The 13073-nt window shown below is 53.9% G+C and overlaps 1 protein-coding gene across 1 annotated transcript; it reads right to left on the bottom strand.

Moving 5' to 3' along the window:
- Positions 1–9360: 9360 nt before the first annotated feature.
- LOC148051711 (olfactory receptor 14C36-like) lies at positions 9361–10356 on the bottom strand. The gene has a single exon (XM_087735377.1). The coding sequence runs from the start codon at positions 10288–10290 to the stop codon at positions 9361–9363; it is 930 nt and encodes a 309-aa protein (XP_087591503.1). The 5' UTR covers positions 10291–10356.
- Between the last annotated feature and the right edge of the window lie 2717 nt (positions 10357–13073).

Raw genomic sequence — 13073 nt, 5'->3', positions numbered from 1 at the left:
CCTTCATTGTGAAATACCTAAGGGAGCTTTTCTTTCCTGGGGGACCATTATGCAGCTCCGAGGCTTCAGCTCTGCTTTGTGCTGGCTGAGTGTGCTGTGCAGAGCCGTGCCCTCTCCCCAGGGGCTCCTTGAGGGTCAGCCCTGCTTTACAGCAATGACCCATGGAGGCAGCAACAGCCCAGGGTGTTTGGAGGGAGGGTTCCTGGGGAGGAGTTCCCTGTGCTGCACTAGAGCGCAGGGTGAAAGCTCCAAAGGACGCTTTCTTCCACAGAGGAAGGTGGGAGATGAGGTGCAGCAAATGTGCCTCATTACACTGTGTTTTAGTATTCAGACACCCCCATCCCACTTGGGAAATGTTCTTGGAAAGGGTAAAATTCCCCCGTTGCCCCGTTGCTCTCAGTGTAAACCTGTGTCAGTGCTCCCATCCAGGAGGGCTGCTCTGTCCATCAGCCTGGTGCCCAGCTGCTCTGTGCTTGCACCGCTCCCAGCTGGAGGAGGACTGCACACAGAGGTTGTTCCAAACAAAAACTGGTCTGTTCTGGGAGCAGAGGGGTCCTGTTGAAGGTGCAGATTTCAAAACACCTCTCTTTTCCAGCACAGCTCTGCAGAGTATGATGGAGAGGACAGGACAAGGATGCTGCTTTGTTTGAGTAGATCAAGTGCTCTCAGACATCACCAAGGTCCTACAGGAGAGCTGTGCCCTTCTGGAGTGCTACTCACAGCCCCACAGGACTCCCTGTCCAGCCTGATCAGGTGTCTAAAGGTGATATCTGTGAAGGGAAGCAGGGTCTCAAGCCTGGAAAATGAAGAGAGGGCTTGGGCACCTTGGTCCCATGGAAACACCTCCAGGGCAGCGCCCTCCAGGTCAGGGCCAGAGCAGGCACTCAGCACCCCCACCCCTTGCCCCACACCACCACCGTTACTGCCAGGGAGCCCAAGAGCAGGAAGAAGAGCAGCACAAGCAGGTGGAGGAACAAAGAAAAACCCTGTGACTCTCCTCCTAAGGGAAGCAAGGAGAGGAGAGGCGGCCGGGTACTCAGGAAAGCCTTCTCCTCACCCAGCAGGGCACAGCACCTCCCGGTTAGCAAAAGCCCAGGGCAGTCGCTCTCAGCCCCTTTGCCCTGCAGAGGGAAGCGGCCCCGTGTCAGGGGAGATGCCCCTCTGCTGTGCCAGAGCTCTGGCTGCAGCAGAGGCACCTCCTGCCCTGGACCACGCAGCCTTGAGGGCAGAGGCTGTGCTGGGTGGGAGACGAGAGCAGGGGTCTTGCTCAGAGGAAGGTGTCTGCATTGGAGGGGATGACAGGGAGCTTTCCAAAGTCTCCCTCCCATGACATTGCTGGTTGGAGTTTCCTACAACACTCTGCCCATGTGTTTGCAGCCTGGAGCTATCCCTAGTGGGAACTGTTTTCTCCCTCCAAGTTTTCCCTGTCAGGGTTCACAGACCCCATCACCCACTCCTGTCTGCTCAGCTCTGACCTGAAGAAACCTCCCCGTTCCAGGCACTCTGTAGAGGTACTCCCCGTTTGCAGGCAGTGAGGTGCAGGTCAGACAAACCCTGATGAGGCCAGCAAAGGTGATGCTGGTGCTCTCTGGAGGGAGAGGAGGGGATGGAAGCAGTTGACTTGCCTCCCACCAGACCTACTGATCTCTCAGGGTGGCAGCTCAGGACTCTCAGTTTCCCTCTCCAAACGCAGCAGCGTCTTTCCCCTTTTTCCTGAAACAGCAGGAAACGGAAAGCACAGCCTCGGGAAAGGTCTTTACCTTCAAGGGATCCCCTGCCTTGTTCTTCCTCTGCAAAAGTCCCCTCTGAAATGCCCTGGGCAGCTCTGGCTGCACACCTGGCCTTCACCCCTTCACTCTTGTCTACCATGAGCCCCTGGGCTGGGAGGCCTCCTCACAGAGCCCGTAGGCTGTAGGCTGTGATAGCTTTAGGAGACCCTTCCAGGAACGGCAGCTGCATTGCCCTGCACCAAGAGACTTACCGTGACAAGGGCTGGAAAGGTTTCTTCCCTTGCAGCTCTCCTCTCCCCCCCCACTCCAGGCTGCCTTTAATCTCACTCTGCCCTACTCCTTTTCCCAGAGCCCCGCTGCGCTTGGCAGAGGAGTTTCTCCTTGGCCGAGCTGTCTCTCTGCACTGCTGCCTGCTTCCCAGGAGCTCCCTCCAACCCAGGAGCCCATCTCAGCCCCGGAGGAGGGAACCTGCCCAAGACGTCACTTGCTCTGCCCCCCACCCCACTCTGCGCTCCCTCCAGGTGTCCCTGGGGCTCTCCAGGAACCTCCTTGGGAAGAGACTGAAGGAATCGCCAATGTTGCCTGTCTCACCTCCGCAGAGACGTTTCTTTGCAGCAGTGCCCTTTCTCCTCTCCGAGACACAGTTAGGTCTGAGAATCCCCCTTCCTTGGCCCATCATCAGACAGGACACCTGGACACTGGCAGGGAGGCATCTCCTTTAGCCATGCTGAGGGAAGGCAATCAGCTGAGGCAATGGAGGCATCTCCTCCTGGAGTTGTAGTCCTGCGGTGGAAGGGACCTCAGCTCCCTCCCATGCCTGCCACAAACCCACAGGACATGAGATTCCTCTTGCTTCAGTCATGGTGTCAGCTAAAAACAGGCACCTGCACTCCTTTGCTGTGGTCCCATGGGCATTGATGGAGATGGAGACCAGGAGTTCACACACAAAAACACCTGGTGACGTCTGAGGTGCCAGATGTTGTCCATGGTAATGGAGCAGTACTGAGAGATTGGGAAAGATCTGGCGGCATCATCCTGCAGCCTGGTGAGGATGCCAGCTGAAATGACGGCAGATGCCCACATTTAGGACATCAACCCCTGTCCCTACTCACGCTGTTCAGGGCCGCCTAGAGAGGTGTCCAGCTGACCAAAAGTTGTTCTGTGCCAGAGGGAGAGGGAAGTCTTTCTCTTTCTCCCCTCCTTTAGCTGTATTGACTAGCTGTCCATTGCCTCTAACAAGAGTTGTCTCACACAGCCCCATGGAGCCTAACCTAATTCAGGGCAGCTGCTCATTGAATGGCCAAACACAGGCCTGTAGGGCTCTGTGAGACGCCAAGGCTCTCCACCAAAACTGCCTGTGGCTGGCAGGGACAGCACAGGACCTGCAGGAAAGCCGTGTCCCCTCCGAGCGGGTGCGTGACAGACACCCCAGGCGCCATCTCAGATTCCTTCGGTGCTTGTGTGCAAGTGACTGATTGCCACCCCTGCAGTGAGGCCAGCCCTGTCCCATCTCTGTCCAGCAGATGCAAGGCACCACATGAATAAGAAGCACATTGCACTGGGCTCTCCACTTGTGGGCCTATGTTCTCAGCTTCTTCTACTTCTCCTCTGCCCCATCCTTTACTCACCCTCTTGACGATACAGTCTTCAAAGAGCCCAGTGAATTTCGAGTGTGCCTAGATCACAGGATGTCCACACCCAAGGACGCTTTCAGCAGCACCTTGTCCTTCCAGGAGATCAGTGCCTCTCTCCACCAAATGTCCTGCAGGGCTGCAGAGACACCGCAGACAGCAATGCCCTCTCCTGCCAGGGCTGCCCAGCCCAGCCCTGTTTCTCTCGGACCTTGGGGACAGCAGGCATTGCTCTCTTTTGGGGCACCTCAAGTCTTTCTTACAATGCTGTCTGCCATCCGCTCCAGCATGTCTCTGCCATGCAGCAAAACTTTTGCATACATGGGCTCTTGGGTGCTTGGTGTCCCTGTTCAGCATGACAAGGCTGAGGTTGGCCTGGAGCCACAACTCGGGGGCTGCAGCCCAGATTTGCAACACTCTCCTCTGACTGGGAACAGCCAGGAGGAGCTGGAGCCCCGAGGTCGGTCACAAGCTGTGACTTCTGAGGCACAGTGGGACACCTCCCACAGCTGGCGTGCTGCAATGGATGGATAAAGGTTCTTCACGAGGCACAGGCTGGGAGCATGAGAAGAGGAATACTTTCTGTGTGAAGTAGTTGCTTGGATGTATGGAGCTCCTTGCTGGGAAAGTCAACAGGTTGGGTGAGCCCTTGTGGGTGAGGATCGGAGGAGAGGCCAGTTAGGGCGACATTGTGGTGGGAGATAAAGAACGGGTGATCAAGGGGAGGAGGTGGACAAGCTCTTACTTAAGCAACTCCAGGAGGTCTCCAGATCAGTGACATGGGGCTCTTTCTGGGGACTTTAATGACCCTGACATTCATTGAGGGGAACACAGCACCGTGAAAACAGACCAATAGGTTTCTGGAGGGTGTTGGAGAAATTTCTTTGCAAAGCCACCAGCTGGACCAACAGAGATGATGCTCACCTGGATCAGGTCCTTGCAAACCATGAAGAGTCAGGAACTGAGCTTGGCCTGCAAAGATGAGGACATTTTCTCAACATGTATGTAGGATGGGAACATTTTCATCAGCTGAAATGTTTGAATACTTTTCATAGAGAGAGAATGTTTTCCTGTGGTGCCATCATGAAACTCTCCAGGATGTGTACTGCTCTCGGGAGAAGAAACCTTGATCTTCCTGGCACTTGCTTGACCACTGCTCTGTCCAGTATGGAGTGTACTTAATTTCACTAATCTTCTAGCTATTCCCACATGTCCTGATTCAACTGACCATTTCTCAAGTCATCTTCTCCAGCAGATTGTCTGCACAGATGCCTTTTTGAGTGTCCATCTGGTTTTCCTCCTCCCATTACTCTCCATTCCCTCAGACCCCTCCCAAGTACCCAGGTGCTGCTTGGAGCTTCAGGCAGGTGAAAGCTTGCTGCTCCTGTCTCCTGACTGTCTCTGTAGCCAACTCCTTCATTGCCTTTCTCTCTGTCCTTTCCTACTAATCTCACTGCACATTTTCCCCTCCAAAGTACAAGTGGGATTTAGTGGAGGCAACTTGGACTTCATGGACACCTGACGAATGTTTTTTATTCTTCACTGAACCACTCTTCCTCTTTTTGTTTTTGTTCTTGTTAAGTAAGAGAAATGCTGTGTCTCTGTGCAGCCACTTCTCCAAGGAAAGCAGAAGGAAATGGAGGCTGAGACATTCAGCTCCAGCCTGAGTGGGAAAAGCTTTGATTTTAACATGAGTGATGTGAGTTTCAGGTGACCGGTGAGAGAAATGGCAGGTTGGGGTGGGGTGGGTGGGATGAAGAGTGTCTGCAGAGTGTCTGACAGAAAGGGTCTGGCTTTTCCCACATGTTCATACTTCATCATGAGACCCTCGGGATCAATATGGCTTGGAGATTGTCTATATTGTTTATTCTGTAAGCAGAAAAATAATGAAAATGCGCAAATCTTTTTAAAATGTTATTTCTTTTTGACATCTTCTCATTTAGACTCTACTCCAGAACTCTCCCTAATGAGCCACACAAGAAGGGAGGCATTAAAGAAAACTGCAGAGCGCCATGGCATGTTAGGGTATCTGCATTTCCATGAGCCGTCTGCTGCCAAGTTCCTGAACTGCAGCTACCGAAAGGAGATTGAACAAGCTGCTGAAGAAGCCTTTAAAATGTGATTAAAATCTCCAGGACTCTGAGGGTGTCAGTGGGCTCCCTGAGGTCCATCACAGCTGAAGCCATGAAGGGAAGCAGGGGTGGAGGTACCCCTCCCTGGGGGCTGCCTTAAACTGGCAAGAGGTCACCACTGGTTCCAGGTGACAAAGGCAATGGGCAGGTGGCTCTGCTGCCACGTCAGCCCTTGATGGGTTTCATCCAGAAGGATGGTCAAGCTCTGATCCCTGGCACCGGGGAAGGGAGATCCTTTTCCTCATGCATTGCTCAGGGCTCTTGATGGAGCAGTGTGATGTGGGGGTGTGTGATGACGAGTGCAGGACAACCCTAGGAGTGCATGGACTCTGTGGGGGAGCACTGAGGCCATGGGTCTGTAAGGAAATGGTGTCCCCGTGTGGCTCTTGGTGGCAGTGACAATATTGAGAGCTGAGAGGAGAGAGATCTTGGTTATGTTGGGCAAGTCCCAGCCCCACCAAGGCCCTCAGTCATCTCCACCACGGGCTCTCCCATGCTGTCCCATGCCTGCAGCAGTTCTCCTGCAGACTTTGGCCACCCCCCAGATTCCCCACCTCACTGTGTACCTAGGCTTTACAAATGCCTTTTTGTCCTCCCTGCCTTTTGCTTCTAACACAAAGCTGTGGTTTTCTGGGGATTTGCCAAAGCTGTGAATCCCCAAGCAACACATCCAGCTGCTTTCAAAGCTAATGCTCCTCAGTCACCTAAGATATCCCAGCACCGTACTTACTTATCATAGAATCATAGAAAGAATCATAGAAGCACAGAATGGTTTGGGGCCATCTTCAACTAGATCAGGTTGCTCAGAGCCCCATCCAACCTGACCTTGAATGGTTCCAGGCATGGGGCATCTACCACCTCTCTGGGCAACCTGTGCCACTGTATCACTGCCCTCATCGAAAAATAGTTCTTATATCTAGTCTGAATCTCCCCTCTTTTAGTTTAAAACCATTACCCCTTCTCCTATCACTACAGGCCCTGCTAAAAAGTCTGTCCCCACCTTTCTTCTAAGCCCCCCTTAATTACTGAAAGGCAGCAGTCACAGAGCCTTCGCTTCTCCAGGTTGAACAACCCCAACTCTCTCAGCCTTTCCTCATAGCAGACGGGTTCCATCCCTCTGATCATTTTTGTGGCCCTCCCTAGACCAGCTCCAACAGGTCCATGTCCATCCTGTATGGAGCACTCCAGAGAAAAATTAGAAAACTTATATTTTTTTCACTAATTTCCCAGGAGAAACCATTGCTTGGGGGGATATTATGAATGTGCATAAATACCTGATGGGAAGGAATGAGGACAAGGGAGCCAAATTCTTCTCAGTAGTTCCACTGACAAGACAAAGGGTGATGGACACAGATAAAAACACATGACATTCCCTCTGAACCCAACAAAACACTTTTTCACTGTCAGGGTGGTCAAACACTGGAACAGCTTGCCCAGAGAGGCTGAGGAGCCTCCATCCATGGAGGTATTCCAGACCCACCTAAACAAGGTCCTGAGCAACCTGCTCTAGCTGACCATGTCTCAGCTGGGGAGTTGCACTTGATGAACTCCAGAAGTCCCTTCCAATCTCAACATCTCTGTCATTCTCTGAGTGTGAAGGAGAAAAGTAAGACGGAAAGAAATGAACAACACATAGCCTTGATGGCAAACACAGTGGGATCCTGTGGGGAGGGCCCACGCTGGAGCAGGGGAGCAGTGTGAGGAGGAAGGAGTGGCAGAGATGGTCTGTGCTGACTGTAAGCCCCATTCACCATCTGCCCTGCTCCTCTTGGGGTTGGGATGGGTAGAAGAATCGGGAGCAATGGAGTAATTTGAGCCTGGGAAGAAGGAGTGGGGTGGGGAAATGGTCTTGAATATTTTTACTATGCTTTCTCTCTATCCGAATCTCTTTTAATTGGCAATAAATTCACTTGATCTTCCCCAAGTCAACTCTTCTTTGCCCATGACAGTAATGAGTAAGTGATCTCCCTGTCTTTATCTTGACGCATCAGCTAGTCCACCTTATTGTCTCCCTTTGTCCTTTTGAGCTGGGGGTGCGAGTGAGCAGCTGGGTGGGTGTCTGGCTGCTGGCCAAGGCGAACCCACTACAGGACCACCACAGCAGGACTGCTGTGTGCAGCCTGGGGCTCAGCAGCACAAGGAAGATCCTGACAGACTGAAGCAAGTCCTGCAGAGGTCAGAAGGATGGCTGGGGCCTGGAGCAGATAATGGACAAGGAGAGGCTGAGAGAGCTGGGTTTATCAGAAATCCCTCAGAGCCAAACACCAGAGCAAGGACCCAGGCCACCTGGTAAAATCTCAGTCAATGAAGATTTTCAAAATTGGTCGAGACAAGCACCCGATTGAGCTGGAGCTGTCTGAGACGAGGCTTGGCTGAGAGTCCAGCTCTTGCAAGAGCTGTGGGGTTTGGTGTGTAATGGCTGTCAGAACCTGCTTCCCTTTGTATTACTAATGGCAGTGGAGTTGGGTGTCACTGAGCCCCAGAGGAGGATGGGGGTGACCATGCAGCAAAGGTCCTTCCTGAAGGCTGGGGTGTATGGCCAGAGATGGAAATGGCTGGTGGGTGCAACTGGTCTGGGACAAATTTCCTGGGGCAGCTTCCCTGGGGTGTTCAGGGAACATGGCACAGACCAGGCCCCTCTCTTCTGCACCTTGGATGCCTTGCTTCCTTCACCATGACACCTGGCTCTGCACTGGGAGTGCTGGCTGCCCCTACCCTGCACACTCACACACCTTAGCTCTGCACTGGTGGTTTTCTCTCCCGGGCTCTTTCCAGCCCAGCCCAGACCCTCCCCACCTCTCCCCACCTCCCCTGCCCTCTCCCCAGCCCAGCCCAGCAGAGCAGCCCAGCCTGGGCTGGCTCCATGGCACTGCCCAGCGCAGGCTGCTGCAGAGCTCTGGGCACTCACCCCACAGCCCCAGCCCCTCTGAAGGCCACAGCAGCTGCTGGGGGGCAGACAGCGGGGTTCAGGCTCCCCATCAGCCCCACGGCTCATGCTGGCCACAAGGCCATGATGAAACAGAGGCTAGGCACTCGCTGCTCTCCTGAATTCATCTTGTAGGTGATCCTCAAGCCTCACTGAACTTGCTCCCTCCTCTGCTCGCACCAGCCCCACTCCCCAGGGCAGCACCAGAGTCCTGGCCCTGGGGGTCCTCAGGCAGCTCCTGCTGCTCTCCACTCTCCCCTCCCTGTGCCTACCGAGTCCCCTCTGACTCCCATGGCACTGCAGAGGCCTTTTTCATAGATACCACAATTTATCGCTTTACTTCTGGGAGACTTCACCTCTGAGGGTGTTTCACCTTCTGAGTCTGCATTCATTCCAACCCCAGGGCATGTGGGGAGTCCCCATCCTCTCCTCTCCTGAATTCTCCAAAGTATTTGCTAGAGAGTCTGGTACATGCCATGCATCCTGTCATACAAGAAGCAAACTGGGGAAAGAATGGGGAGCTGAGAGACTGTCTCCACTGCCATTAGACACCAAGAAGAGAGCCTTTACAACCAGAACACTTGGTCCAGTGGAACCCAAGTTTACCAGGCGCCTAACCCCAAAACCACTGAGAACAAAAGCAGAACAGAAAATTCAAAAGACCACTTCCTTGGACATTTTCTTGGAAGGAACATTGGAAGAAGAGCCCAGCCTTCAGGCACTGCAGCCAGGAGGCTCCCTTTTATTGAAGAGCTACAATTTGATGGGCCACATGTGACACAGTGTTGTGCAAGGGTCAGACAGAACAGGATCAAACCTCCATAGAAGGTGTGTGAACCCAGAAAATTATCTCTATGTAGAATTATCACAGGAGAAAAAAGCAGAATTGTGGCATAAGATAAACTATGGGAAACATGCAGAGGAGGGGAAGAGGGTTATTCTCAGTGAAATAGCACCCATTGGATCAGTTTCCATAAGGCATCCTTGAGGTCCTGGTTCCTCATGCTGTAGATGAGGGGGTTCACTGCTGGAGGCACCACTGAGTACAGCACTGCCACCACCAGGTCCAGCAAAGGGGAGGAGATGGAGGGGGGCTTCAAGTGGGTGAACACTACAGTGCTAAAAAACACAGAGACCACGGCCAGGTGAGGGAGGCACGTGGAAAAGGCTTTGTGGCGTCCCTGCTCAGAGGGGATCCTCAGCACAGCCCTGAAGATCTGCACATAGGACAGCACGATGAAAACAAAACATCCAAAGCCCACAAAGACACTAACCACAACAAGCCCTGCTTCCCTGAGGTAAGAGTGTGAGCAAGAGAGCTTGAGGATGTGGGGGATTTCACAGAAGAACTGGTCCACAGCGTTGCCTTGGCAGAGGGGGAGTGAAAACGTATTGGCAGTGTGCAGGAGAGCATAGAAGAACCCAGTGCCCCAGGCAGCTGCTGCCATGTGGACACAAGCTCTGCTGCTCAGGAGGGTCCCGTAGTGCAGGGGTGTGCAGATGGCAACATAGCGGTCATAGGCCATGACGGTGAGAAGCCAATACTCTGCTGAAATAAAAATTACAAACAGAAGGACTTGGGCAGCACATCCTGTGTAGGAGATGTCCCTGGTGTCCCAGAGGGAATTGGCCATGGCTTTGGGGAGAGTGGTGGAGACTGAGCCCAGGTCAAGGAGGGAGAGGCTGAGGAGGAAGAAGTACATGGGGTAGTGGAGGCAGTGGTCACAGTCAATGGCAATGATGATGAGGCCGTTGCCCAGGAGGGCAGCCAGGTAGATGCCCAGGAAGAGCCAGAAGTGCAAGAGCTGCAGCTCCCGTGTGTCTGTGAAAGCCAGGAGGAGGAAGTGGGTGATGGAGCTGGTGTTGGACATTGTGTCCCTCTGAGAATGGGGATCTGTTCAAGGAGGTAAAGGAAGGGAGAAGTTAGGGCTGACTGCTTTCAGGAAAATCTACTCACTTTCTTATGGAAGCCCCTCCAAACTGCCTTTCACTTTTCGGGAAGAGCTTTGGTGAGCTGTGGTTGGTGCTGGCTGAGGGTGCCCCAGGGAGCAGCAGGCTCTGCTGCGGGCTCTGCAGGGGTCAGTCCTGCCCTACACAAGTAGGTAAACAGGTACACGGGCTGATCTCAGATTAAATCCAATCCTGATATCAAAGAGCTTTTCAGCATTGTCACTCCCAATTCACCTGACTGCAGAGCAGAGCTGTGGGCAGTTTGGGTTGTGCCTTCTGCTCTAGTTGCCCCAGCACAGCTGAGGAGTGGTTGGAATGCAGCAATGCCTGGCATTTCTGCTGCACTGCAAGGGAAACCTTGTGGGTGCTGAGCTTGGGCACAGGGACTGTCCCGTAGTGCAGAGTGAGGACAGCCGCTCTGTCCATCAGCTCTGCTCTCAGCTGCACTGTGCTGGCAGCTCTTCCACCTGGAGAACTATCGCACTCGGGTGTTCCCCCCAAAAGAAAGACGCCAGTGCTGGGAGCAGAGGAATCCAGTTTCCAAGTGCAGATCTCCAAACCCCTCACCCCATCTCATCGCACCTGAGGAGGATCTCAGCTCTGCCCTCCCAACCAGGGACACAGAGGGCTCATTACAGCTGCCCACATGCAGCCACCCAGCAGCATCTCAATGGCCTTAGCACTGAGGTGTCTTCTCCATGGGGCTCCTGCAAAACACGGAGATGCCCTGGGAGAGCTGTGCCCTACGGGAGGGCAGCCTGCAGCCCAGCAGGACCTCCCAAGGACAGAGTCAACTCTCCTGAATTTGTTACGTCCTGAAGGGAGGGTGAGATGAGTGCCAGCCGCACACACTGCAGTACCCAGAGCCCCACAGGTGAACAGGGTGCGAGCTGGATGCTTTTCCTCCATGGCCTTATGTGCATGACAGCACACGCAGCGTTGGTGTCTGAGCTGCACTTGAATCCTCACCCCTCACAGCAGTAGGTGTAACAGTAAGAAGAAGGGCGGCAGGGAGAAGAGGAGGACATGCCAAAGGAGCCCTGCCAAGGGAGGCAGGAGAGGGAGACAGAGAGAGACCCTTGAGTTTTAACTCTCTTTGGTGGTCAGGCTGCTTGGGAAGGTAAATCATGAGCATGTCTCCATGCCATTAAGGGCTGAGACTCTGCTGTGTGAGTGAGGAGACCTGGGGTTTGCTCCAGGGAAAGTATCTGCACTGCAGGGGGTGGCAGGAAGATGCCTGCCTGATCCCCACATCTCCTCCCTTTTCATGCTCAAAGATCCCATCCCACCTGCTGTGTGCTCAGCTCTGCCCTGCAGGCACCTCCTGGCAGCAGGGCACTGCCCAGGGGCATCTCTGTGTGTGCAGGGGCTAAGGAGCAGCTCAGACAAGTCCTGATGAGAACTGGGGTCTCATTGCCTACTCCAAAGCAGAGAAATAAATTCCCATCTCCCACTGCCCACCCAGCCAACCAAGAGTGGAAAAACTCAAAGCACAGATTACTTCCCTTTCAGGCAATCCCCTACCTTGACATCCCTCTTTAAAATGACCCGTGCAAATGTCCTCCAGGTGATGTAGAAGTCTGAGCAGCCCTGACCCACGCTGCACCCTCTGGACAGCACAGGGATCCTGCCCTCCTTCCACCCACAGCTTCTCCCCACAGCTTTGAAGGGCGCTCCCTGGGCATGCTGAGTGCTGACCTGGGCAGACGGCAGAGTCCCTGCCCTGGTGCACAGTCCCCTGGGGTGCAGTGACCCTGCTCTGAAGGACAGCCCTGGGCACACAGAGGTGCACACCGAAACCCCGGAAGGTGGCCTTTTCTTCTGATAGTGCAGCAGGCAAGTCCTCCTCTGCAGCATGTCCTCCTGAAAATCCCACAGGCTGTGGGATGTAGCAGCTTTTGGAGATCCCTCCAGCAACACCAGCTACATTGTCCTGCACCCAGAGACTTACCATGTAGAGGGCTGTGAAGATCTCTCCCATGCAGTGAGCTCTCACCATACTCCCACTCCACACTGCCTTCCCAGTCTCTCTGCCTCGCCCTTCTCCTCTCAGCACTTGCAGACAGTGCCATCAGCCCTGCTGCCCTTTGCAGAGGAGCTGCTCCTGGGCAGAGCTGTCTCTCTGCAGTGCTGCCCACTTGCCAGCAGCTCCCTCCATGCCAGGAGCCCAGCCCAGCTCAGCAGCAGAGGCCCAGCCCAAGGCACCACTTTCTCTGCCCCTCTGGGCTCCCTCCAGGTGTCCCTGGGGCTCCTGGGGAACCTGCTGGGAAACAGGCTGAAGGCATCTCTGATCTTCCCTCCCTCAACTTCTCTCCTGCAGTGTCATTGCTCCTATTAGAAAAATAGTTGGGCATGAGAATTACTTTTTGTCCCATCCTTAGAGAGGACACCCAGGAAGGTGCCAGGGAAGGATCTAATTTCTCCAAGCTGGGAGGACGTGTTCTGTTGAGTGAATTTAGGCATTTCATCCTGGGTCCTTAGACCTGGGGCTAGTAAGACAGGCAGCTCTCTTTTGCTCATGCCATCTCTGCTTTTGCACAGACGGGTTCTTGGACACTTGGTACCAGGTTTCTTTACGGCAAATATGAGTTTGCTGGGTCCCACAGCTTTGTTGCTTCAGTCCAAATGTGTGGCAGTGCCGTCATCCAGGAGCACAGACAGGATGAGTGGGAGCCGTTAATGTCAGAGACAGAGCTGTGATACT

This window comes from Nipponia nippon, unplaced genomic scaffold, assembly GCF_047370975.1.
Source record: "Nipponia nippon isolate SJK-2023a ecotype South Korea unplaced genomic scaffold, ASM4737097v1 scaffold_56, whole genome shotgun sequence".
NCBI classification, from domain to species: Eukaryota; Metazoa; Chordata; class Aves; order Pelecaniformes; family Threskiornithidae; genus Nipponia; species Nipponia nippon.
The sequence above is the reverse complement of the archived record's forward strand: the minus strand, read 5'-3'. Positions and strand labels throughout refer to the sequence as shown.